Source organism: Ascidiella aspersa, chromosome 9 (genome assembly GCF_963924565.1).
Source record: "Ascidiella aspersa chromosome 9, kaAscAspe10.2, whole genome shotgun sequence".
Lineage (NCBI taxonomy): Eukaryota > Metazoa > Chordata > Ascidiacea > Phlebobranchia > Ascidiidae > Ascidiella > Ascidiella aspersa.
Genome location: NC_139455.1, coordinates 18,352,958 through 18,380,809, shown reverse-complemented (window position 1 = coordinate 18,380,809; position 27,852 = coordinate 18,352,958). Strand labels below are relative to the sequence as shown.

General features: G+C 35.3%; 2 protein-coding genes across 3 annotated transcripts; both read left to right on the top strand.

The window, feature by feature from the left end:
- Window positions 1-206: 206 nt before the first annotated feature.
- LOC146133392 (retinoblastoma-like protein 1) lies at window positions 207-18,776 on the top strand. Its single transcript, XM_083396586.1, has 22 exons — window positions 207-308; window positions 1,860-1,999; window positions 2,414-2,553; window positions 2,869-3,105; window positions 3,459-3,523; window positions 3,734-3,865; window positions 4,719-4,915; window positions 5,285-5,340; window positions 5,682-5,853; window positions 7,835-8,013; window positions 8,950-9,062; window positions 9,455-9,561; window positions 10,008-10,145; window positions 10,973-11,137; window positions 11,545-11,799; window positions 12,564-12,618; window positions 12,940-13,031; window positions 13,383-13,562; window positions 14,474-14,545; window positions 15,603-15,851; window positions 17,009-17,105; window positions 18,011-18,776. Exons 1-22 carry the CDS (start codon window positions 296-298, stop codon window positions 18,253-18,255), a joined length of 3,099 nt encoding a protein of 1,032 aa, XP_083252712.1. The 5' UTR covers window positions 207-295; the 3' UTR covers window positions 18,256-18,776.
- A 5,844-nt stretch (window positions 18,777-24,620) lies between these two features.
- On the top strand, window positions 24,621-27,852 carry LOC146133391 (protein ABHD18-like). 2 transcript variants are annotated; one of them, XM_083396678.1, is made up of 3 exons: window positions 24,621-25,566; window positions 25,644-25,873; window positions 26,887-27,852. In XM_083396678.1, the coding sequence occupies exons 1-3, from the start codon at window positions 24,693-24,695 to the stop codon at window positions 27,145-27,147; spliced, it is 1,365 nt and encodes a 454-aa protein (XP_083252804.1). In that variant the 5' UTR covers window positions 24,621-24,692; the 3' UTR covers window positions 27,148-27,852. The 2 variants fall into 2 exon arrangements, with proteins under 2 accessions (XP_083252804.1, XP_083252803.1); XM_083396677.1 differs by having other exon boundaries at window positions 25,641-25,873.

Here is a 27,852-nt window from a genome sequence, read left to right as displayed (position 1 = left end):
ATATAATGCTAACATTTGGAATAAAGTATCTGATAATGGTGAAAATATAATATCGAAATGTTGAGATATATATTTGCAAAACCTTAACAATTTGTAAACCAGTTTAGGTGAGAGACTCCACCCCCAATAAAACGTCACAAACCGCCGTCTATTCTTTGTCACGTGATCGTGATTTCGCGCCAAACGGCTCGACTGGTTGCAATCTCGGGAAAAAACATAGCACTGGGATGTGGGGTTAATTCAGGTCAGCAACAACGTGATTGAGGTATCCACGAGAAAGACCTGAGACTCTAATATGTCGCAATCGGGTAAATATAGCATTTTGTTGTTACTATATCAATAATGCCTTAATTTATGATGAAAATCAAATCTATAATTAGTTTTTTTGGCGGTGGTCTAGAATCCTACCACATTTTACACTAACCAAATGAGTTGTCAAAGTTGAAATTGCATGGAAGACATAAATATTTTAGAAATAATATAATTATAATACTTTACCCACCCTAACCCAAATATTGTTAGCAATATAAACCCCTGGACGAAAATGTGGTAGAATTCTAGACCAGCACCTTATTTACTACTAATACTTGAGGCATCTAACCCAAATCGCTAATCCGCACCCTAACTCAAATAATGTGCGTTGTGGTAGGATTCTAGAACAGCGCCTAAATTGTACTTCCATAATTTCGGATTGAAATTTTTAAATGTTCCAATTGGTATAAATATAGTATGTTGTTAGTATGCATGTTGCTTTAAATTATGCTGTGCAGAAGATAAGGTAATTAAAATGTAAAGTTAAGATTTGACTTTCTGCAATATGAAAAAAAGTGACACTACTTAAAAGTTATGTCTGAAGATCCTAATTTATGTACAATTGGCACCATTTTAACACATTAGTTTATAACATTTTTTTAATCCAAAATAATATTTTGATGAGTCACTGTGGAAAGTATGAAAAGTGCACCTGCAAGAACATACCTGTCCTGTAACAAAAAAAGATCAAATATGCTTTCCAAGACGGGTTGATGAGTCGCCGCTGGTCTAGAATCCTACCACCATGCACATTATTTGGGTTAGTGTGCGGGTTAGCGTTTTGCGTTAGGGTGGGTCAAGTAATATTATTAAATAATGAATTTAATAATACTTGACAAACCCACACTCAAACACTAACTCGCAACCTAACCCAAATATTGTGCGTTGATTTAATAATTGTTGTAGGATTTTAAACCAGCGCCGATGACAAATTACATATGCTCATTAAACATGGTAAAATTATCTATTTATTTAAGAGTCTTGTTAGGAATAGAGGTAGGTCATACAATAATTACCAATTGCACCAAAATTAAAAGGCAGGTTAAATCATTTGGCAAAATAATTAAAAAGAAAGGACAATCACGGATGCCAAGCTGGCATTTTTGTTTAGTTTTATTCCGTCCGGGCGAGTGCTGATAGTAAGACACTCCCCTAATGGCAAATTTAATTTTTATTTACCATCAAGCAAATAAGTTGGGATAATGTAGCCCTTGGGTATTTACCAATAATTATGTCTCAATAGTTATATAGGTAAAATCAATTAGGATTAGTTAAAGTATTTATATTTTTAGAACCTTTACCTAGACCCCTGTCCACATAGTTTTTGATTTATATTGCGCTAATTTAAAAATATTAAATTTAATTAAACTGTTTGCACTTATGCCTAAAAAACATTACATTGTGTATGTGTATACATTTATATACCAAATGATGTATGTATATTGATTAAAAATTATGTACAGAATAGTTAAATACAAAATGTGTTTTTGAAATTTTTTTTAAGTTTAGTACTAAGCATTCTACTTAACCAGATATTTTAAACAAAGAAAACCTCAATGGAGATGAAGAAAGTGAAGAAGTGGCCCAGCGATTTCGGGACCTCTGCCTTGCAGTCAACATGGACAAGGCAACCATGGAAATGGCATGGCAAGCATACGAAGAGACCAAGAACAACTACACACTTGAGGTATTCAAAGAGTTTTTTATTAAAAGCAGTTGCACATATTTATATATATAATACATTATTCTGTATAAAACGCTTCTCATCTTTTATTTAAGACTCTTGACTCATTTATTTTTTGTCTTTAGTCGATCAATTGTTTTTATACTTTAGCTGCTTTAGAGCAATATTGCTATCAAAAGTAACCCTGTTATGCAAAAACCTTCTTCTTAAGGTGTCAATATTATTCTTACTAGACCTCCACTAGTTTATTAAAAATCTGCATTTTTAACACCTTTTTTTTTAAACAATTTGTTCTATAAGCCCATTCTGTATTTTTCTTTATATATATAATATATATTTGTTGCTGCTAAAAGCTATAGCACAATTTGTGACACAATTTATAATATGAAGATTGTAAAAATTCTTACTTATGCACAGGGCGATAGTCTTCAGTGGCTGGTCTGTTCACTCTATGCTGCTTGTCGAAGAAACCTGCCGTCTATACAAACTGTTGGTGGTAAAGCGATGTCCAGTATTTGCGTCTCATTGACAAAACTACTCCATGAAGCTAAGTTCAGGTAGAATGAAACATCACAATAGGTATATTTTCACTATGCTGAGTAGAAGCCTTGTGATTTCGAAAACAGTTGGTATATGTCCCTTCATCTGTCCTAAAATGTCAGGTTGACTAAGAAGCCATATACATGTAACCTGTTTTAAAAAAGGGTGCTGTTAAATTCCTCTTAAACAAAACTTGATTGTTTAAATTTAATTATGTAGTTAAGACTTTTGTTGATCATGCAGTTCAAAACAAACAGCCCGTGTTTATAGCCTGTCCAGACTTTTGGGAGTTTTTATTTTTTTAATGTTTCAACCAATTTCTTTGTTTTCAGTTTCATTAGCTTTTTAAGCAAAATGGACAAGTGGATTCAAATGAACGGGAGCAATGATCCCCTTGCTGAACATGTGACGGATCTCAGCAGGAACTTTGAAGTGTGCACAAACGTCTTTAAAAAGTTCATGGGTGTTTTCAAGTTTGTCTTTTTGGACCCTGACAACCCGAAATATCTTCAGTCGCACAAGAGCGCCTCTGGAAATCCATCGAGGCCACACAGAAACAGAAGACACAGGTACTTGTTTAATCAAAAGATTTTCAATTCAAAACGTTTCATGTGTTGCTATTATTCTATATATGGTTGCATACAGTTGTGCCCCTTAACAATTTATTCTCCTTAAGGAAACAAATTAATAAAAGGTTTAATCATTGATTTTTTTAAAAGTAACTTTTCAAATGCATAGTAAGATATTATAAGGAAAGTTATTCATATTTTGTATGGGTGAGGTGTGTTCGATATGAGGCTTATGTTTGTAAGCCATGTTTTTCTTTTTTTTTTAACAGTTTCTGTTTGTTTGTTTGTTTATTTGTTTGTTTGTTTGAGTTTTATGGAACAACTTTATATGAATCAAATCATTTTGTTTGCAGGAAGACAAATTGCACCCCACAAGACATTTACAAGTTCTGCTGGACCCTTTTTATTCATGCCAAAGGTATCAGTACAAAACTATTTTTGGTTAGCTGTAGTATTAAAGAACATTAAATGTAGTATTTAAAGAACATACTGGATATATCTATCTGCGTTGCAGGATAGATAAACTTTTATCTATTATTTGGGCCACTCTCTTTCTACTGGATATATCTAGTTAAACAACCAGATGTTTTGTCGTATTGTATGCAACCAATAAACCCTATACTTTCAGGCACACACTATCACGAGATTTGCAATGACCTGGTCGGCTCCTTTCAACTTCTGCTTAGTGTTATTAACCTTTGCTTCCATAATGCACTCTCATGCCATCACAGGACTTCACTCTTCAACAGTCAGTTTCCAGGTAAATCATCAACTGAAAAACCTAACCTTAGAGGCCTAACTCTCTGCTTTAGATCAGTGGTTCTCAACCTTTTTAGCTTGCGGACTGGTAAAATTTCAAAACAAATTTTGCGGACCGGCGGACCTTCATAAATCAAATCGACCCAAAACTTATTTACGACACAAGTATGCAACTTATAAGCAAAGAATAGAAACTTTAATTTAATGAGCAATTTGCTGCTGTCTTTTTGATAAAGTTTAGAATTTAGTGAGCTGTGCTTTTAAATGGTTGGGTACAACACTTGCAGCATTGTAGCTTACGATAAAGTCCAAAGTAAACCATTAACTCTATGTTACGTCACAATGTTGAAAATTATGGAGCTGGTGAAGTTGTAAATTTGATGGACAGGTCTTTAACATGTTACATTTTGCAATTGAGATATACATTGTAATATATTTGGGAATTTGGCACACCGGCAGGAAAGTTGACGCGGACCGGCGGTTGAGAACCACTGCTTTAGATGATACCGACCTGTTTTATGTTTTTTAGCTTTTATTTATTTCAAAAGAGTTTTTAATTTTTAGTTAAAATAATTGTTTAAAAAAAATAATCTAGGACATTTATGACAAACTGGTAATTAGGTTTAGCAGTGCTGATTTTAGGTTAATAGAATACTTGAAAAAATAAAGTGTCCATTTGTTAAGCTCTCACACCTAGATTCCCACTAAACATAGAAGCATTTGTGCATATTTAGTGAACTTTTACTCTTGAGAAATGTTAACATATGGGTTGAAATTGCCAAAATATGTATATAATTTCTGTAAAGATTGCGTTTTTGACCTATGCCAGCTTATACTTAAACTTGTCTTTTTAGGATTGCCTGAAGGGTGGAATGACTCTGAATTCGACCCATCTCGTTGCCATGACAGCGACATAATCGGGCTTTTGGTTGAACAGGCTGCTTTGGGTCTATCTAAGGAAGAAACTGATCAGTTCATGGTTCAAACCAAGGCAGCAAATATCCACAACTGGAAGAAGTTTGTTCAGTCCTTGCTGGATCCCGACTCCGAGGTAGAAAACAGACCAGCTTTATGCCTAATTTTTTTTTCTAATGCTTGTTTATTAATGCGAAAGTTATTTGTTGTAGTACTTTTAGAAGTGCTTGGTTGGTTGTCAATTAACGAAAACCCACAAAATCAATTTAGTTAACTCTTTAGTGATAAATGTAACATTTAGTTAGAAATTTTTGCCTCTCAAACTGTTGAAATGTTGAAATAGGCATTTAAAAAAATGTAAGCAATTTTTTTCTTTATCTGAATAAGGGTCAATATGTGTTATCTATAAAGTAATATACGCCAAAAATTATATTAGTTTCTGGCCTAAATATAGCTATCACAAGACTATTGTTTAAAACTGACAAACTGTTTTGTATTGTTTTAGGTGTTGGTTGGAGGTGAATTGGGTTTGTTACTCCCAAACAACTTTTCCAGCAACTTGTGAGTGAATCGTGTTTATCTAACATTTATTTGTGATTATTTTAAATGAATTTTACAAAACTGGAAAACCGTCATCTCAATATTTGAACCACAATTATGCATAAAGTTAAAAAAAAGTTTGAAAGAAAATTATTTTTATTCAAGCATCTGTTTTATCTGATGCAAACATAAACCTTAACTTCAGCAATGCATTGCAGTTAATATTTTTTAAAAATCCAAAAACCTAAAATTACAATTTCCTATTAAAAAAAACTCAATTTAATTTTTTTTTTTTTTTTAAAGTCTACATCATGCTGTCTTTCCTTCTTTAACATCTGCTAGAAAAGTATTCTTTAATGCAGCAACTCGCTGAACAAACTTTACGAGGAATATGTGCTGACTGAGGGTGACTTTGATGAGAGGGTGTTTCTCTGCGACAATGTTGACACAGAGCTTGGCACCCCCATAAAATCACCTCCTCCCCACATGGAGATGGCTCACCGGAGCAGAGAAATGACGGAACACCTTTCCACTGTAAGTCCACTATTTTCGCTGAAAAAAAAGTTTCACTTATTTCAACACGAAAGCCACATGAGTTTCACACAACTTTTTTATTTGTGTAAGGCAGGGGTGCCCAACCTTTTAGCTGTTGATAGCCGTATTGACAGTTTTTTCTCACGGCCGCCAGTTGAATTTTTTAAGGAATGACTGTTGTCAAATCGTGACGTCATAACATAATTAATGTTAAACGTTTTGTTGTCTGACAAACTTGTGGGAAACTATGGAACCGAAATGCAGATTTAAATGTTTATTAGGTTTAGGTTTGGCAAAACTTTTAATTCAATCAAAATGGACTCAGGCACAGACAAGATTCACATATTGTTATAAACACAGACATATATGTCCTTAAACAAAAAATTGGATTTTATTAGTAATGCGACAGAATATGCCATGATATACATAGCACCTTTGGTTACCGGATTTACTTCAAAGGGACTAAAACACAATAAAGACAGATAGAAGTTGATGCGAAGCACGAAAAAATTGTATTTGCCTATAAATTTCCCAAACAAAATATTTCTTAGGGTGCATGGCCAGGTGCCCCCTCTGGATCCACCCCTGCTTGCAATGGTAGACGGATATCTGGCTGGCCTGTAACATAAAAATAAAAACCCTGTCTAATTTTAGATCTGTCTCAAAGTTCCAATGAGTAAAAATGCATGAGGTAAAACGCAAGTTGGTATTAAATTTTGTTGTTAACAAAATACAGAAATTTTTGTGTGTACATTGTGGCCATTTAATCCTCCATATATTCTCTCTCAATTTGCTCAGTTACAGTTTAAGATGCACTCACACAATCTTATTCGTTTAAACAGGCTTTCTATAACTACCTTTCAACCTGTCGCACAGTTTTGCCATAATTTCACTCAAAAACTCTTAAATATGTATCTTCTTATTTTTTCATTATATGACATCGTCATTCGGATTGTTAAACATCTCTTACACTGATTTCTTTGTGCATCAATCAATCAATGAAATCAAGTTTTTTTAGCGCACATAAGAAATATGTTGATTTAACTGCACTCCCTAAAGTCGTAAAAAATTATAATCTGCATTTAGCATATCAACCATTAATGCATGCCAGCACGGCACAGCCGCCAACACATGTTTATTAAAATACATGTTAACTGCCGCATAATAATTTATCGACAGCCGCATGCGGCCGTACAACGGCAGGTTGGACACCGTTTTGGTGTAAGGAGCATAACTTTAACATATCCGGCGGAAATGACCGTTTACTTTTTTTTTGTAATATTTAAGGGAGAATTACTTAGCATGAATGTTATCATTATGGCTTAGATAGTTTAAGTATTACTTTTAAAATTATCTAGTAAACCTTTTGAAAGAAATTGCCATTCATATAAATAACAATATGCAAGTTGTCAAATTGTCTATAACAAGTTGTGGTTATGGTTATAACAAAGTATCAGACTTCACAATCATGTACCCTTAAATTATCTCTAAAAAACAGAATCAAATCAAAATTTCTCAAAATCAAATGTTTTTTATAATAAGGGAAAATACATATCTTGTAAAACTTTTTTTTCTGTGTCATAATCATGCAAGAAAAAGGCTAAAATGAATTTAGATTCAAATTTGGTAGGCAACTAAGTGAGGAAAAAAGGCCCAAGACCATGTTACGAAAATTGTTCAAAACCAGAGATCCTTTTTTTGTGTTAAAAAATAATATTAATCTTCCTATCCAGTATTATTTAAATGTAAGTTGTAATTAAATATTCTGTTAATTTGTCTTCACATTTTATTGATTGACCTCTATATAGTCCATTTCAATAATAGTCTTCCTTTAGGAAAAAAACTTTTCTGTATTACTATCAATATGTTGTAAATGTTGGTCAGTGCTACTTCAGGATTGTTAAATTAATATATCAGTTGCTTCAGGTGTTATCATCATATTTCTACTGAGAAAAAATAATCAAACACTGTTATTATGCAGAATCGCACAGTAATGCCAAGAACGCCGCTCACCAATCGTGAATTCTATGAGCGAAGCGACAGCTCCACCAACAATTCTCTTACACCTGTGTCAAGCGCCGTGCAATCTTCAATGAAACTTAGAAAAATTCTTCACTCAAAGAAAGACAAGCCATCTGATCAACTTCTTGCAATTTTCAAGTTGGTTAACGTTTGATAAAATTATATTCTAGAACAAGGGATATTCAAACACATCACTTTTTTTATAAAGTTAATGATAGCTACTTGACTCAGGGCAAAATCAGCCCCTATTGTAACAAATGTTGTGTCTTGTCATAGAATCCAAAAATAAGTTTTTTATGCTTATTTTGGCTTTTTGTAAATTTAGAATTAATATTTACTAATCATTACCCATATTTACTAATGACCTTCAAGTGTTTTTTCTCGTTGTGTGCACATTTTATGTGCCTTATAGGCAATACAGTCACACTCACTGACTCACATATCTTCGCAATCCCCACCCAATATATACTGGGAGACTGGGAGTCTAAAGGCTTAACAACAAGCATACACCTAGCTTTTGTGCACAAACCTGGAAATGTAAATTTACGTGTTTAATCCGAATCCCTGATTAACAGTGCTTCTCAAACGTTTTTATTTGGCAGGTCCTTTTGCTTTAACATAATGGTGTACATTTATTGCTGTAAGTAGGGATGTCCAATACTTGTTGTTTTTTCAATACCTAGTTAAAGTATTACAATCCGATACCAAATGACAGCATTGCTATGCTTAAACAAGCAAAATAGTTGAAACTAAACTGTTCAACAGTGATTATTTTGAGGTTATGAGGGAAAAAGTTGCTTAAGAGTTTATGGGTTTACCTTCATTTGTATTCCTACTGTTTTTTATAAATTGCTGCGTTTAAATGTCGTTCATCTTTAACTTCTAAATTAATTTAGTTTCTGATCGGCACCTACACCAATAGTATCGGACAAGTGACACTGCCACTTGGCACCGTGTATCGGCTCTGATATTATTGGACATCCCTTGCTGTTAGCACATCATCACATCACGCGGTTATGATTAAAATCACCTCGTTTATTCATTTCAAAGTATTCTTTCGCAACTTTTGTTCAGGGAATGTTCTGAAAACCCATTGAAGCCTATTGAAGAAAGACTAAATCAAATGTCCGCAACTTTTGTGGAGGAATATGTAAAGCCCTATGGTGATGTTCCAGCTGCACCAAAAGGTATGTTGTTCAAAAGAGCTTACACAGATCTCTGGAAAATAAACTAGACATTTTTGAAATATATTAATTGTTTTAATTGATTTATTTATATGGTACATATTAAACTCTAAATCATAACCTTTTTGATCTAGTTTAAAAATCACTGAACTCAATTTATAAGTTAAAACATCATAGGTGCCCCAAAAACCATTGGCTTTTATTTAATCAAACCTTATTTCAAATGAAAGTAGTTATTTTGTACTAGTCTTGTAGAAATCTACTTAAAAAAAACTTTATTTTACTGAACTTGGTCAGGTAAAAACCATCACTGTTTTACTTATGATCTGCCCGGACAATTCAAGGCCTTTTTTACTCCACCTGTTGAAACCATGATTCTGTTTTGACTTTACAAGGTATCGCCGAAGCACGGTTGGTCTCTTCGAAAATCCTGTATTACCATGTTCTGGAGGGCACCATGCTACAAGAGAAGAAACGCCTGAATGGAAAATCAGATTTATCAGTAGGTTATTTTTTGTGTCTAACAAAAATCTATAGATCATGGGTTCTTAAACTGGGGTTCATGGACAGCTTGGGGGTATGTAAACTAGTTTTAGGGGGTCAGTGAAGGCCTAATTTAAATATTAGTGTATATTTAAAAAGTAATCAATTGTTTAAAGAAAGGCATTTTTAAAAAAAGAAACGTTTTTTGCACTTAATGTACATTTAGACTCCATTTTACTTTTACATTTTTTTGGACCGAAATAGCTGATTTCTAAAGTCTATTTGTATTGTGATGTCATCTCCAAAATGATTTGCCTACCTGGTCCACGCAAAGTAAAAACAAATTTTAGGGGTCCTCGATAAAAATTTTTTAAGAACCCCTGTTATACAGGATAAAGCTAAACGTTGCTGAAGTATACCAGAACAATTTTGTGTAAGTTTCTAATTTGTCAAACCTATTTCCAGGAGCTTCTCAAGCGTGACGACTTCCATTCTCTGCTCTTTTCGTGTTGCGTCGAAATCGTTTTACACAGCTACCAATCCAAAAGGGACTTTCCCTGGCTGGTTGACGCCCTCGGTGTTACTCCCTACTATTTCTACAAGGTAAGTTTTACATACTTGTTACGTGATCACATTGGGGAAAGCATGATAGGTTTTACAGAAAACTGTGAAACCAAATTTTGGATTTTGGTTGCCATGTGCTATGTTGCCCCTGTTACTTTGCATATTTTATTGTGAGGTGTATGACATGGCAACAAAACTTGCTATGAATTAATTTAAAAAAAAATTAAATGTTTATTGTTTTTCAACCAACTTTTTAGTATGTCAAAGTCTGTCCTGAATGCACTTCAAAACGATTAAAATTGTTATCCTTCTTTCGTTTGTTTTGATTAAGTTTAAGTTCCTCAAGGGAAGATTTTTATCAAATAATGGCTTATGGTTCCTGATAATAAAATAAAAAATGCATCTATCAGTTTGTAGAAGTAGTGTAATCGTCCAAAACATGATGTGCACTGTGCAGTGCAATTTCCAAATCCTAACAAGTGCAATACAATGATTTGACAAAGATGAGTAATTTAACCTCAATGAAACATTTGTCCATAAAATTAAAACGCTTTAAAAAAGTAATGCTGCTTGTACTGGATTTGTTTGTATTGTCACCAATTATATTGTCAGAGTAATTATAGCCTCAATGTTATTTGATACAAAAATGAAGGTTTTCCAAGGCAAAGATCCCTATTAACCCAAATGTCCACCAGGTGGCCAAGTTCAAATGCCTGATTTTAAGACATCAGTCACCGCTGTTCGCCTTTACTATGTGCACTGAGCAGTGTAACCGAAATGGACAACAACATTTAACCCTATGACTTAAAAAAATAAAGTCATTTATAGACGGATTTGAGCTCACAGTTGGTTTTTCTGCTCTTCAGGTGATTGAGCTGGTGATAAGGGCAGAGGAGAACTTGCCCAACCTCTGCATCAAACACCTGAACCACATCGAAGAGCAAATCCTCGAGCACCAAGCGTGGAAGTCTGCTTCCCCCTTGTGGCAGGCTCTCGAGTTGGTGGGCGGGGTGGCACCGCAGTGCGAAGAGGTGAAACTTTTTTATTAAAAAGTGTTTTTTCGTTTTGTTCTTCTATTATTTTTTTTAAGGATATTAAACGCCGCATTTATTTTGGTGCTTTTACTAGCGAGCCACGTTTTGGCCAATAAAGCAATATTGATAAAATTCAAAGTGGAAACCTTTTTTTTCTGTTGAAAGCAGAAAACAATTTTTTAGCATTGGCCAACTTTCTCATCGATAAATTTCAGTATGTTATTTAAAAATAAAAAGTAGCCTACCAACACTGAGTAGATCGCCAACTGAGATTAAAACGCACCCAAGTGTCGCACGAGTAGCGATACTTCTTCATGGAGCATCTGGCATCTGCTCCGATCAGATACAGTCCCTAACACCGAGTCGAAAGGACCAACGATCACAACCAAACTGTCGCTTTGCAGGTCAACCATCCGCAGCACATCGAAAACAACGGTACGGCGGGAGGAACTGGCGGACAGACCCAGTCGGCTACGTTAGCCCACCCTCGCCTAAAAGCGGTTGCACAGGGCGAAGTTAAGATCAAGACTTCGCGATCGGAAAGTGGCTCTTCTATTCAGGACCGATTCAGTTCCCCGTCCCCTGGTTCGGCCAAACGCCGTCTTTTCACCATTCCGTCCGACCACGGCTCCGCGACTACCGCTGCCGGCTCGCCCCAGGTTATTTTAGTGTTAGTGCAGTGCTAAAAAATTGATCTTGATCGCAAACATTTTTTTACTATTTGGCAAACGGCGCTAAACTTGGACACGTATTACTTGAATCTTTAAAATACAAGTTGTGATGGCATGCCGGAGTGAACCGCGGTTTTGACTGGTTTGAGTTCGTTAAGGTCCACATTTAGTCAAAATATTTTTGGCTCGACTCCTTAAATACTTGCAAAATATAGTTCAGTTTTGTTTACGTTTAGAAAAAAATACCTTAGTTGTTCTACACCACGTTCCGCTACCTTAAGCACTGAAGAATAATTTGGGCACAGTTCTAAACAAGTCATTTTAAAGTGACCTTAGTCCCAGTCTAGTTATTTAAAAGAATAATTTATCTCTAAGTCAAGGGGCAAAAAATATTAAGTCATTATTTAGAGCAAGTCAACTTTAAGCCCAAAATAAATAAAATGAAGTCAAGTCATTTAAGAACAGTGACTTTAGTGCACTTTTATTTACTTAAGTCATTACAACACTTTCATTTGGTCTCGTTTTCATTGAGCTTAAGCTATCCCGCCTCCCTGAGTCACAACACCCAGTTGACTAACATACTCTTCATTTATAGTTTTAGCCGAGTCACGTAAAGCTTCTTTTACCAGCCGTAAACTCGTCGGGGAAGCACAACTTATCTGTACATAGATGAAAACATACACGCACGATTGACCTGTAAACTTTTAATACCCTAGTTTTCTAATGATAAAATGTGCGTGATTTTTTTACAGGTGCTATCGCCAAATCAGCAAGGAATGAAGACAATTGTTTTGCCTGCATCGCCAAGTAAGTTATCGATGGTCGTTTTATGTGCAGTACAGTACCTTACGTTTGCAGTATGTTATGTGCTTTCGTTATCCAGATTATGTAATTTATATTATCCACTGCCAAACCTCCATCCTTCTTTCATCCAGTATTCCATCATTCCTAGTTTAGAGTGGAAAGCTTGCAGTTTTATTTTGTTGAACAGTATTATTGTTCGCATTAGCTATTAGTAGAAAGTTAAAAAACAAGACAAATAGCGACTTATTAAAAGTTTCTTGACCTAACTGTACGGCGGCTGTAAAACAATCCCCTTTCTCATTTTCACTTGTTTCATATTTTTAGGTGGAAAAAGCTTCACCCTCGTTCCCAAGAAGCCACCAACCGAAGCAATGAAACCCAGGAAAGCTGGTTCTCTGGCTCTGTTTTACAGAAAGGTAAGTTGTTACTTCACCTTGTTTCCTTAAATTCTTCCGATAGCTGCAGGGCTTACCAGACAATTAGGTATTCTAAATTTTTAGAATCAAAATCAGTGGTCGTTTTTTTTCAAATTAGATTAGATTTAGGATTACCTAGTTCGGCCTTGCTTGCGCCAAACCCCTAATTGATTAACTGATTTCGGTTAGCCCCTCTGAAGGCTCTCTGTGTAGTGTTTATAGTAGCGCATTTTTTCCACTTTTTTTAGATTGGCAAAATTTTAGGAAAGTAAGTAAAATGTGTCTGCAAATAAGAAAAAAATGTAAAGCGCACCGAAACAATTAAACGACGTATTTTTCCCCCGCCCTCAGGTCTATCACATGTCGAGCGTGCGCTTACGTCACTTGTGCGAGAACCTGGTGATTGGCGGCGAACTGCGCAGCAAGATTTGGACCTGCTTCGAGCACTCGGTCGCCAAGAAGGGCTTTACACTGATGAGAGACCGACATATTGACCAGCTTTTGATGTGCGCCGTGTACATTATGGCAAAGGTAATCAAGTGAAGTTTCGCATTTTGGATTTTATACTTTTTAACAGGGCTGCGGAGTCGGGACCCTACAGAGTCGGTTTGTTTTGATGAAGTCGGACTCGGGACTCGGAGTAAGGCCACATAAAACTACCCGAGTCCCGAGTCCGACGTGCGCATTCGCAGTTCCAAATTGAAAAACTGAACTCTAAATCGTAAAAGTGTAATAGTAAATGGTGGAACATTTCCCAACCATGTATTTTGAGTAAATGAATTATAAGGACACCCTTATGCGGGGATTGCCTTAATTCAATTACGTAAATTGGTAAAAATACATAATGAGTCGAAGCCGGATTAGGGGCTTAACAAAATCCCACATTTAGCCGGAGTCGGACTCGGGCCTCGGGAGTTGGACTTGGGTTATTTTTAACCGACTCCGCACCCCTGCTTCTCAACCTTGGGTTTTCGTCCGCTTCTCCCAAAGTTCCTCCACCGTCCCTTGGGTTTTTCTATTTAAACTTATTGTTCTGCGATCCCACTTAATCGGATGTTCAATAAAATTAAAATTTTGTTATATTTACAGTATTATTTTATTACATTAGAGACTTTCTGTTAGTCAGTGCTTATAGTGTTGACTATAAGTTAGGGTTTAGGTTTAGAGTTTTTCCAATTTTATCATACATAACTTGAAAAAGATTGGGAGCTCCTAAGGTTAATAGGATTGTATACCCAATTAAAAACAATATAAATTTTACGACTATATATAAAAAAACAACAGGTTGTTTAATTAAGTCTCCAACCAACACCTAGCGTGGTATTTTTTTATAAAAAAGGTCGTAATGTAGGAACTATGATTGTACTTATGGTCACCAGCCAAGTCCTAGAGTGCCAAAAAAGCAAAAATCATAAATAACAAGATTTTTTTGTTTCTCTTAGATCACGCAGCATGATCAGTCCTTTCAGGAGATAATGCGGTGTTACAGGAGCCAGCCTCAGGCAAACAGCAATGTGAGAAACATTTTACTTAACTTTTTTTACATTTACTTAACTACGATTAAACCCAACTGGTAGTGTTGCATATTACTAAACACCTGATTGCTAAATGGTCGATAGCAGGGGTTTAGTAATATGTAACAGCTAAGGTATTTAATTATGTGATAAATTTTTATTTTATTTTTCAGTTTTGTATGAATTATTGCCTTTTCTTCGGAAATCTTCTGTTTTAGTTTGTCTTATCTTTCCTTAAATTATATTAATTTTAAATGCTTGAGATTCGTTATTGGTGGGTACCACCAAAATTGTTCAAACTAACATCCGTAACGATAAACAGATGTACAAAATAAATTTAAACCAAGGTGGTCAAGTTTGATTTTTGCTAATGTGCCACTGTTTTTTTAATATTAATTCAATTTAACAGTAAAATATATATATATATTTTTTTTCAGTTGCGTATGAATTTTTGCTTTTTCTTAAAATTTAATTGGTAATACTTTCCCTTTTAACAGTGTCCTTAAGTTTTATTAATTATAAACTTTACCTGAGAATTGTTCCTGGTGGACAGCACTTTGAAACCTAAAAATGTAAAAACTAAAAACCATAACTACAAACGGATTTATAAAATACATATTAAACCAAAGCGGAGAAAATTTTATCCCTGCTACTGTACCACTGTTTTATTTTTTATTATTTTAACGACAATCGGACGGCAGTACCTTGACTGAAATCGCAATAACATTCACAGCAATTAACATAACACTTCAAAGGACTACTCTAATAACAGTATTGTGGACTTCTAAAAAAATGATTTTTACATCCAAAATAAGCATAAGCCTGCGCACATTCATGCATACTGTTACAAATAGAAGATATTTAATTATACAAATGAAAAATTGGTTGCACGAACGAAATATAAATACATAGTAGCAGAATGCGAACGAAAGAAGGGCATTTCAGACGGTAACGTAGAGTAGTTTTTGACCAGAAAGTAAAACGAAAGAAAAAAATTCTAAAAAAATGTTTGTTAATTAAAAAATATATATTTATGTATTGTGTGTTTGTCAATCAGGTTTATCGAAGCGTTTTGATCCAACGTTCCAAAAGCCCCGAAGTTCCGCTCGCCGAGGCCCACACGCCCCAGATGGGTTCCGACAGCGCCGTGTCGACCCCGACCCCATCCTCGGACCCCCCGTCCCCCATTCAGCCCCAGGTTCAGGGTGAGGAACGCGAGGACCTGATCCAGTTCTACAACAAGGTCTACGTTCCCCAAATGAGGGACTTCGTCAAGCAGTTTAGCACCTCGGGAGAAGCAAGCCAAGTAAGGCATTTCGCGATTTTGATTAAAATACACAAACGATTTTTCGTGTGATAAGAATAGCAAAGCCCATAAAGAAGTAGCTATCATTTTGAACGTTTTCGAATTTCAAAAATGATACCTACTTATGTATGGGCTTTTATATTCTTTTTACGTTTTACTGCAACCTCCAAAGATTTTTCGCGTGGTAGATGTGCGTGTAGAAGTTTTTCCCAACTTTTTGTCTTGCCGGCACTCTACAGAAAAGTATATATCAATCAGAAAATAAATTGCCGAACCATTAATGGCGTTTTTGCTCGGTGGTTTTATATAAGTCGAAACAAGCGTTGTTAATACAACCCACATCAACTTTGCACAACGTACAGACCTGTTTTTTCGAACAATTAGACTACAATGAATCGAAAACCATTTGATCATGAAGTCTCGAACAGATCAAAAATTAAAAGTCTTATAAATCTCTTGGCAATCTTAGCTTCAAATTGGCTGTGTAGCTTAGCATTAAAATTAGGATTACAAAATCTGTGTGCCGCGGCATGCCCATTTGCCCAATACTTCGTATTTTATTCCGATACCTGGTGTTTTGTTCGAAAACTACGGCCGTCCGATGCGAAACGAAAGAATGTAATTACTAGGGACGTTTAACGTATCGTCTTGATTAACGACTGTATAATACCCAAAAATAGTATCGTTTTTGATCAATTTTATTTCGATACCGCTTTTTATTCGAAAACTTCGGCCGTCCGATCTAATACCAAATGATGTCATTACTAGAGAAGTCTGAAACAGACTTGGGACAACTAGATAATTCAAGTTTCAAATTCAATGAATTAAATCAAAATGCGGCTTATTTGAATTCTAATCGTACTTGTTTGCTTATGTGCTCTAATTCTAGTTCTAATCCAATTTGGATTTCATCAAAAATGCTACTTTGTCCAACGATATTTTCAGTCTCTCAGTCGAAACAAAGAAACTGAATTATTACTCTTTGGTCGAAACGACTGTAGGTGAATTTTAAAAAAGCTGGTCTAATTAAAAAGACTGAAATGCTCTAATATTACTTCTGATTTAATTTAAAAAAACTAAAGGAATCTAGTTCCCAAAGTCTGGTCTGAAGTATCGCTTCAGATCGACAGCGAATCGTTTTTTTTTTTTTTTTCCAGCTTGAAGTCCCCATCTCACCGATGCCACTGACCCGCAAAGCGATGCAATCACCACGTAAGGTCGCCACCAACGTCTACATTTCACCCTTAAGAGCGAGTACGTTATATTTCATAATATAGTCTTCGATATTTTGAAAACAGAGTTTCCCGTTTTCAATTTCAACACTAATTTGGGAATTTAATTATTGTCTTTGTGGATTGGAATTTATAGCCATAACAACATTTGGCAACATAAAAGATAAACGTTTACAATTTTGAAGTTTCTTTTATTATTTTTGCCGCTTTACTGTCTTTTCACATTTGGTAAGCGTTGAAAACAACAGAAACATTTTTTGCTGTTTTTGTCAAAGTTTTTCGCCTCTTCATAAAGTTGTTATCACACAAGCCGATATTTTTAATCACTACAAGCCAGTATTGTAAACAAGTCATTTCTAAAATAACTAAGTCTAAGTCAAGTCATACAAGTCCCTTGTCCCAATATAGACAATAACCCAACTAAAAATAACAAAAACGCAATACATAGCTAGCAAATTGTTTTTATACAAAACTTAAGATAAATAACCCAATTTTTATAGTAAAAACGGCTTAGGGTCATTCTGCCTAAAAGACGTATTGAAGTCATTTTGCCTAAAAACTGAAGTCATTACAACAGTGCTCCAAACTCATCGTACTCATTTTACCTCGCCGAGTATTCTACTATACTAAACTCTACGCTTAGTTTATGACTAACAGCGATAAAAGAGCACACTTTTTTTTCAAGATTTTTTTAATTAAATTGCTAGAAACAGAATGCTGCAATCCTACAAGTACTATTCTAAATTTGCATTTAATTAACTTATGTGTTATTGCATTAGGGTACTTTATTTTTATTTTCTACTATCGGAAAAACGCAGCGGAAAGAAAATTGCTGCGTTACTCGCCCTTGGATCAAAAAATACGCTCCGGTTTCTTGTTTTAAAAGAATTCTGCAAACTCATCGAGTACCTTACTCTTTACTCGCAGAAGCGCACATCCTCAACCCGAGCGGCTACTCGCTCGAGTACAACTTTCAGCGAAGTCCGGCCAAGCAATTGCGCAATATCAACTCGATGATGCAGCGTCACTGCTCGCCGCACGCCGTTGCCAACAGCAACAACAACAAACGTCACCTGGCCTTTGGCGAATCGGATGAGGGGGCGCCGGACCCTAAACGCCCAGTGTCCCGACGCCTGCAGATGGTCCACGCGCAAAGAAACGGTTTTCAGTAACTTCTGCCTTCGCTGGCTGCTGTTGCTTTTAAAGCTGACGTTTTATGGACGGTAGTGCGGATTTTTTGGTCGCTTTGCCTAAAACAGGCAAAAACTGTTTTTTTTTTATTATTAAAAACTTTTAACATTTGCGCTTAGGAATATGAGAGACCCGGTTTCAAAAGTGGTGTTAGTTGGGATAACTGTTTTCTCCTTTTTCATAGAAAACTTGTGGGATTTTGAACATTAAGTTAATTTTCTATTCAAACTGGTTACCTTTTACCCTGAAAAGGACACATAGTTGTGAGTAAAATGAACAAGAAATTGGTGAAATTGGAAATTGTGTTCGCGCGATTTTATTTTTATTTTTTTTTTACGATTGTAAAGTTGTCGATAACATGAAAATGGTCTTAAAGTTTCCGAAAAAACAATTTTAAAAATGGCCAATTTTTTTGTTTGTGAAAACCGGGTTGATAACGTAATGTACATGAATAAAAATTCCAACAACAAAAAAAGTTTTTTTCGTCAAACCTATAAAGTGGTTAATGAGCAAACATTTTCCGATGGCAACATTTATCATTTTTAAAATGCCCTGCTTTGTTAAAGGTTTTCCTGTGGTCCGTTCTCTAAATAGACTTTTGTTTGTGAGTTGATCGAGTTAAACCGAAAACGGGATTTCAACGTTAATGCCTCGGTTTGAACTCTGGTAGTTGCAAACTGTCGTCCAATTTAATTGCAAACTGTCGTCCAATTTAATTTGCTAACAAAATTTACTTTTTATGTTTGACCTGTTTAACTGTTCAACTAAATCGAAGATAAAACCTGTTCCAAAGCGCGACAATGAATTTTATTTCGAACGCCAATTTTTAACATTTACGCTATGATTTTTCAGCATTAAGTAAAACCATTTTAAAATTCTCTTGGTTTAGTTGGAGGTTCAAAATACGGATTTGTCATTTTTAGGAGCATATACTTACGTTGGCAAAAGTTTGCTATTTTTAACCTCGTCAAATCTTCCTAGTTTTGTTTGGGCTTCAATTTTTCTAAAAAAAACGAACTTGGTCGTGTAGTACAGTATTGTGATGCCACCGGTATTTTATTTTTTACTAAAAGGTTAAAAAAACTACTGATAATCGTTTTTTTGTTTTTTGTAAATATCTTGTAGAATTTGAATAATTTTAAAAGCGTTTGATAGTTTTCTTGCTGGCATGTATCGCTAAAGTGACCCTTAAATATAAATTATTAACTATATAAAGAAGCTAAAACAGCACGTTGTTTTTTTCACTGGCTTTGTTCAGTATTTTTCTACAGATGATGGTGTTAAATTTAGAAATCCGAGATCAAAACGGTTACGGATTCCTTGAACATCAACTCGAATTCAACTCCACTTTGCGTAATAAGATTTAACATTTTGAACTGTTCGAAGCTAAAACATGCTTTTCTCAACCAAAAATATGAAGGTTGTTATATCCAAGCGGATTTTTGGGCTGAGTTGATTTTTGCGTGTTTTTATGCATGCCCTGTCTGCGTTTTGATACGCTACCTTGCTCGTTTTGTTTTCAGTTTTGATCCCAGGACCCGCGAATTCATTGTGAAGTCAAAAGTTTCACAAAGTAGTTTTGCAAAACGATTTTACCGATGTCTTTGGTTTTTGGTAGCCGTGCTGCGTTCTTTTTTATCGACAGCGAATTTTATGGCGACATTTTGAATCCATTTTTTTACGATTTTACGCGAGTTCGGAACTCCTTTTATCCAACTCCTGGTTTGCGGTTGTTTATGAAACTCATTCTCAGTTGATTTTTTTTCCGCTTTGCGAATCGTGCGACATTTTTTTGTCACTCCGTCTTTTTGGGTTATGCCGCCTGTTTATCTTTTAATCAAAAGTATGTCGGTCGCGTTTGCCCAACTCATTTCGGTAAAGTTTGTGATTTTGAATCGTGTATATTTTCTTTTGTTATAAGGCAGGGCGCTGATTATGAAATTTACTGCAAACGTGCCAACCACTTTCACTGTTTTTTGGGGCAATTTGTTTTCGGAGCGAAATGTTTAAATCGTTCAGTTGAAGCTTCATCCATTTTGGCGTGGTCTTTGTGTCGTTTGATAAATGTTCTTACCGTTTGAACGTTTTTTTGCGAATAAAACTGGTCGGTTTAAAACTTTACAGAACCATTGTGCAACTGTTTATTGAAGAGTGTGTGGTATAGAGCAGGGGTCGGTAACCTATTTTGTCGCGGACCGGCCTTAAAAAAACAAATGTTCAGTAAAGAAAATTTATTACAACTTTTTTCAACTACTTAGAATGTAGAGATGTGGGACCAGTGGGTCAGTTTAGACGTTTTTGCATCTGCAGGTTTTATTTGCCTCGTAAAATGGGATTCAGAAGTCTTGACATGACCTTAAATCTACCCTTCAACATACCACCACATTTAATTCAAAATGTTTAGAGAAAAAATTTATTTATTTTGCATGCAAAAAATGCTACGCAGGTGAACCACCGGCCCCATGGCGGCCATTTGCACTTGGCATGGCCTTGTAGGGTATATCATACTTGTGCACCGGTCCACGGACCGGCGGTTACCCACCACTGATAGAGGATTTTTAAACCATATTTGTACTTAAGAAGCCAAACTATACGATGTTTTTTTTTCATTGTGTTTTTTCTTTTTGTTCTAGACACGAGTAAATCGGACATTATCTAAATAGTCCTGTTTTCTTATAGGGACTTCCATCATCCTGATTAGGAAAATCTTGCCATGACTTACAATACAACGAAAAAAAATTTCGATAGTGATTAACAACTGTAGTTAAATAATAAATATTTCAAGTCTAATGAAAATCACCTAATACGTAAAAAAACGCTTTAAATGTTTTAATTTAATCTATTTTGCTTTTGCGGCATTTATAGTAGGCCTAACGACGACTGTTGGTATCGGATCTTTTTGCCGAAAATACGGGGCATCAGAATAAAATGTAAAGCATCGGACATCTGTATAGCGTGTTTTAGAGAAAAATTATCTTACTACACTGCTTGTCGTAAAACAGCTATGCATTATCATGGCGGTAATAAGCCAGTCGAAAAAGACTATCGTAAACCCCGCATGGCTTAACTTGAAACCCGCACAAACGAAAAATCAGATGGTGAAAGTTTCAAGTTACGTTCGGCTGACAGTTCGTTGTGAATAAAGTATGGAAGTGTACGGTGGGCGTTTTGGTGGCCTTACTGCTTTCAGGTGAAACTAAGCTAGTAAATTATTTTGCTGCCTATGACTAATTGTACTTAAATTTTGAAAACGATGCGGTCTTTAAATTAGAAAACCATTGTAACTTGATAAAAAAATGATTGTCTAAGCGTGTTATATTAGATAATTTGTTGGAGACGGGGCGGATCCAGGATTTAGTTTGGGTGGGGTTATGAAAAAATTCAGAGAAGACGTCATAAAACAACTAATCCCGTTAAAGTTGTTTAAATAAATTGCGTTTAAAATCGCATTTTTTATTATAAAAGGATGCGTGACACATTTTATTCACAGGGTGTTCACGTGACGCAACATGCCGTGGCATGTAAAATATAATGACCCCTTAACTTAGGAAGTAGGTTTTAAATTTTTTTAATAGTTATAGTGATGGGTTACCCTTTAACCGACTAGAATATATTGCTGCCATTTTGCGGCGATTGCCCTTTATTATCTTTGCTGTCGTCTAGCGGCGATTGTCATTTACATCAAGGCCCAGTAGTTGATCCGCCAGATGTCGCACCGTGTCAACAGGGTCGCAGAAAACAGGTCGAGTTTGTTACTAATACCCCTTTTCTCTCCTTTTTGTTATTCTCTAAAAGTCTAAATCCTTTTCAAATTTATTTACCTCGTTCTTGCATAATGAATTCCGTTTGGAGTCGCACCACGCACCCTACTTATTTTGGAGGGTTATTTCTTATGTTCATACAAAAAAAAAAAAAAAAAAAAAAAAATTGCCTAGTTTGTAACCCTGGTGTTTGACTGCTAAAATAATATATTTTGGTACCTTACCTTTTTATTTAGTGTATTTTGTGTCTACGTGCAGACGGTGCAGTTACCCCATTCCCAAGAGTATGCCTGCAAGGACGTGAAAAGTAGTGTGAATTTTTAATTTGACTCGACAAATAGCAAATTTCATTTGCAGTGTTCTAAACAAGCGATTTTCAAATGATTCAAGGCACAGTTAAGTCATTTGTGAAATAACTTTAGTCCAGTGATATGAAAAAATAAAGCGAAAAACTATTACAATTGGTAAACTTGTGATGAGACAATCACAAGTTTACCAACTTCAATAGTTTTTAACTAAACTAAAAATCAAAGCAAAACAGATAGCAATCTAATCGTTTAACACATCAAACTTTATATAAACAGCTCAATTTGGCGCTGGTCTAGAATCCTACCACAGTGTTGAAACAAATTAAAGCAACGCACAATATTTTGGTTAGGGTGTCGGCTAGTGTTTGAGTGAGGATGGGTCAAGTATCATTATTTAATAATATTGGCTTGCTTGACCTATACCCCAACCCAAACGTTAACTCGCACCCTAACCCAAATAATGTTAGTTGTGGTAGGATTCTAGACCAGCGCCCTCAATTTTACAGAAACTCTTGTATGAAAACACCTAATTTTAAGTCACTTAAGGCCAAGTCAAGTCATTTGTCCAAAAGAATTAAGTCCAGTCAACTAATTAGAAAACAGTGACTTAAGACCAGTGCCATGAAATGTAGACTGGACTTAAATCAAGTAACTTAACCAGGTCATTACATTACTGTACATTTGTACATTTCTAGCACAGGGATATGTGCATTTCAGCATTATGCATAAATCTGTGAGACAACTTAAATGCTTTAATTTTAAGTGAACTGGCTGTAATGCAGACTTGGACAACTAGATTTATTTTAGCTTTTTAAAATTAGATTAGAATAAAATTAGAACATTTTAATTTTTCCAAATTAGATTAGAATTAGTCACATTTTGCTCTAATTCAATGAATTAGAAAACTAGAATTATCTAATTGTCCAGTCTGGCTGTATGTATGTCAAGTATATATTACCAAAAATAAAATGTTTTCCAACTTAGCCAGACTACATTCTGTGGAAGGTTTACATCCAATTTTTTATGAAAAATTCATGTGTACACCTAAACTTTAGAAAAAAAATATGAGTTGTTGTAAGATGCAGACCCTGAGAATGAGATGTGCAATCAACCTTGATTGTACTCCTGACAATTTGGTCTCTCACACCTGAGATATCTGCAGAACTCAAAACCACAAAGTGCACTTGCGATATGTGTACGGTTTGAGACATTCAAAGGTGCACTAGGGCAAAATATGCGCAGTAGTATATTTTTGGTTAAATTTTCCCCATGGGTGCAGGGTACATGTATAGTTAGGGGACTAAAGAAGTTAGTTGTTTCTGTATTTGACAACTGAGCTTGGCGCTGGTCCAGAATCCTATCACAATGAACATTATTTGGGTTTGGGTAGGTTAATCAATATTATTAAATATACAATAAATATAATAATACTTGATCCACTCTTGATTTAAAAACTAACTGACACCTTAACCCAAATATTGTGCCTTACTTTAGTAATTGTTTTATCGCTGTGGTAGGATTCTAGACCTGCGCCCTAAGCTCCTCAACCAAACAGTTTATTGATTTCAGGACGTAAAATTGACTGAGTAAAAATAATTTACCGCGAGTAGTGACGTAAAATTAGAGGAGAGGTCATGACGATTTATTGACACCCTGTCAGTTGTCATCAAATCATTGACACATGTTTATTTGGTTAAAAAAGAAGTGGTTTGTTCCATATTCTGCTACCCATAATTAAAGTCCAGTTTCATACTGCGAATTTGCTACCCATAACTAAAGTCCAGTTTTATACTGTGAATTATGTTAACACCCTACTGACCAGTTTCCAACATTTTAGTAGGCTAATATTCCCGAAATAGACACAATTGGTAGGAATGGTTCACCCTAAGCTTTCTAGGAAACCTGCAACAGGCCTAACTTTTGAACCTGGCACAAGCATATAGAGTGCCCATCTGCTGCAACATAAAGTGCACATGCACATTCCAGGCACACACATGCGATGTGCACATTTTTGAGCCCGCCTTCGAGGTATTGGCAAAACATAGCATAAAATCCAGACTTGCAACTTAGTTTCTTGCCTCCTTACATATTCTAGTTCTCTACACACAATTTCTTGCTAAATTACCTTATGTACCATGAAAATTGGTTAGCTATGGACTTGTGGAATAAAGCTAAAAAACTGGATTCTCAGTTTTGTACATACTAACAGTCATAAAAATGCGTATTAAAAATAAATAATAAAGCATTTCTAATTTGTGTACTATTATGTACAGAATGACTTCTGAGAAAACGTGCTTAGCTATTAGCACTGTGTGTGACACAGATTAAATCAGTAAAAACGTTGTTGCAATGTCTAGAGTAAGCAAGATTGATTTGCTGTATCGGCGCTTTGTCCTGACAAAGTTCTACACAAAAGGATGGGGCAAACCAGAAGACCTAAAAGAAATTTTACAAATGCACAAGCTCATTTCAAATCGAGAAGCTTGTAGCAAGTTTGTTAAACCAGATTATGATGTCAAAATTGAAAAGGAAATCAAGTTGGGTGATTGTACTCTATTAAGGGGTAATTTTGTGACGCCTTTAAAAGATGTGATGCCCAAGCTTGTTCCAAATCCTATACAAACCGCACACTTTGAGGTTGTCTTGCCCAAAAATGGACTAGCAGCAAAACAAGGTTCCATTAATCCTGCTTGCATCCATATGGCTGGTACAGGTGATCATGGTTTCAGCCGTCGAAGAGATTTAATCGCCAAACCATTGCTTAACTCTGGCATCGTTTCAATTTTGCTCGAAAATCCATTTTATGGGATTAGGAAACCTAAAGAACAATGGAAGTCTGGTTTGTTGAAGGTCAGTGACCTCTTTGTCATGGGTGGCTGTCTTGTTTTAGAAGCCCAAGTTTTGCTACATTGGTTAAAAAGAATGGGGTATGGACCTCTGGGGTTAACTGGGATTTCGATGGGTGGGCATATGGCATCACTGGCTGCAACAAATTGGCCTGAACCAATTGCCTTGATACCGTGTATGTCCTGGACATCTGCATCTGTTGTGTGGACAGATGGTGTTTTGAGCAGAGCTGTGCCTTGGAGAGTCTTGGAGTCGCAATATGCAGGTAACCCGAAATATGAAGAGGAAATTCTTGCCCTCATAGATCAAGTTGACTCCTACAATTTGGGTCGGAATTTTGCAAAGGCAAGCAATGGAGAAAATCAATTGGACCTTGGTAATTTTTTTATATACAGTGGTTTTACCTTTGACTTCATCAATTTGTAATCTTTTGTTAATATTTTCTTACAGCAGTAAAGTCTTCGACAATGGTTAAAAAAGAAAATAGTGAAAAATTGGAAAAGGAACGTCGGCAAAGAGAAACAGTTCAATTCATGAGGGGTGTAATGGATCAGCTAACACATTTAGCCAACTTTTCAAAACCTGTAGACCCTAGCCTTGTCACTTTCATTGTGGCTAAAGGCGATGCATACTTTCCCAAATCTAACTTACAACCTATGGATTCATTATGGCCAGAATGCCAGGTTTGTGTATTTTTTGATTTACTATTATCTTTAAAAAATCGCGTATAGATTAGTGGTTCCCAACCAGGGGTCCCTGAAAAGGTCCCAGGTTCTCCGCAGGTGCACAAAGAAACTGATCAAACTGTTTATATGTGTGGCAATAATATGTTGGACACTAAAAAAATAGAGTCATCAAATGTATTAAATATTTCAATACATATATATTGTAAATTTTTTTTTTTTTGCTGATTGCTACATTTAGGAAAACTCAGGTTGGGATTACTTGTTGAGATTCTGTAATGCTTTATTATGATGTCACAATGTATCACATTTTTTATGCTACACATTAGCAACAGATCAGGCTTTTACCTTAGCAAGGACTAATTGTTATGGATGGTTAAAACGAAAATGTAATAAAGAATACATACATTAAATCGATTTACTGTTGCATGAGTCGCAAAAGGTTTAAGAAACCATAGTATTTCCTTTGTAAAAGTATTGGCTATTAGTAGCATGAAGTTAGTAGAATTAAAGAAATACCACTGTTTGTTCGGAAAATATTTCCCGTTGATTAGAATCAAAGAGATTGCGGCATTAAAAACGAGTTTCTTTATATGAACTATTCCACATTCTTTTATTATTATAGGTTTACTTTGGTAGTTCGATTATTTTAATTTGGGTAGCTTTAAGCGTGAAGTATAGATTTTTTTTTTTTTGACTTAAAGCATGACAAAATATCCCTTTAAAGAAGACCTTGTTGATTTTGTCTATTGAATTTAATGTAATTTAAGTTCAAAGACATAAGTCGCCAGGACAATTAACATAATATACATACGGCTTTATCGAAAACCCAACCACAGTTTCATGATTTGTTATAGTTAGTTTTAAGTTAGGGGTCTGTAACTAAAACTGCTTGGGAACAACTGATGTAGATTAATTTACAATTTTTTAATAACCGGTGTGTTGAAATGTAAATATTTCTGTTTGCTTTAATGCTGCAAATGTTTTATTAAACTACAAACATTGTTTAACAGATACGAGAGTTTGATGGTGGCCATATCGAAGGTGTTCTAGTGCATTACCCGGAGTGCATACGCGCAATAGTTGACACTTTTCAGAGGCTCCTTGAGAAAAGGAGAACTGCAAAAGAAAGTGCCAATGCAGATACCGAGGTTTCCAATGAACCAACGCAACTTGCGCGCAAATCTTCACAAACAATTCAACTGAAGCCTTCAAGAATGGCTATACCATTTGCTATAAAAGTTTGGATGAAAGCTCTGATGGTGAAATCTTGAAGTGTGTGTCTTCTATGCATTTAGGTTTAAAGATTTTAAATATTTATAATTTCAAAGTTTGTTGTATTTTCTTGTTTCTCAAAGTTTGTATTGGTGATAAAATACCCCTGTGTAACTAATATACTATATTATTCTGTGAGGTCATAGTTGTTGTTTTAGCGGATATTCTACGTGTTGCTTTTATGAACTTCATATATTTATACACACTAAACGTTTCTCGATTTCTGGTTGTATGTTGTCTGATAAAGGGTGCCCAATGTGCTAAATTATGTATTGTCTGTTTGTTATATTTCTCAGTTCCTGTAGTCCAAAGTTCAACTTTAGGTAATATAATTGTTCAAGTAACATTACTCGAAAGATTACTGCCAATAAATAATAGAAACACTGGTATACACGTTTTGTGGCATAAAATATATGATTTTCTTAAAATGTGGTATATTAACTTGACATTTCTTTATTTAAAGGGTTTTGTGTCGAATTTCAATGGTAACTTCAAAACAACGCAATAAAGATATAACTACAAAAGTGCGTTATTTGTGATCAACCTTATGCCGTAAATACCTACATCGCCTCTTTTCGAGTACATGGCCTTAATTTTACTTGTATCCTTCTCGTGTTACGTTTTTTACTAACTTGCTTAATCAGAGTGCTACTGTGTGCGAAAGAAATTGGTAATCGTTTCGCCAATTGAATTGGTCAACTGCA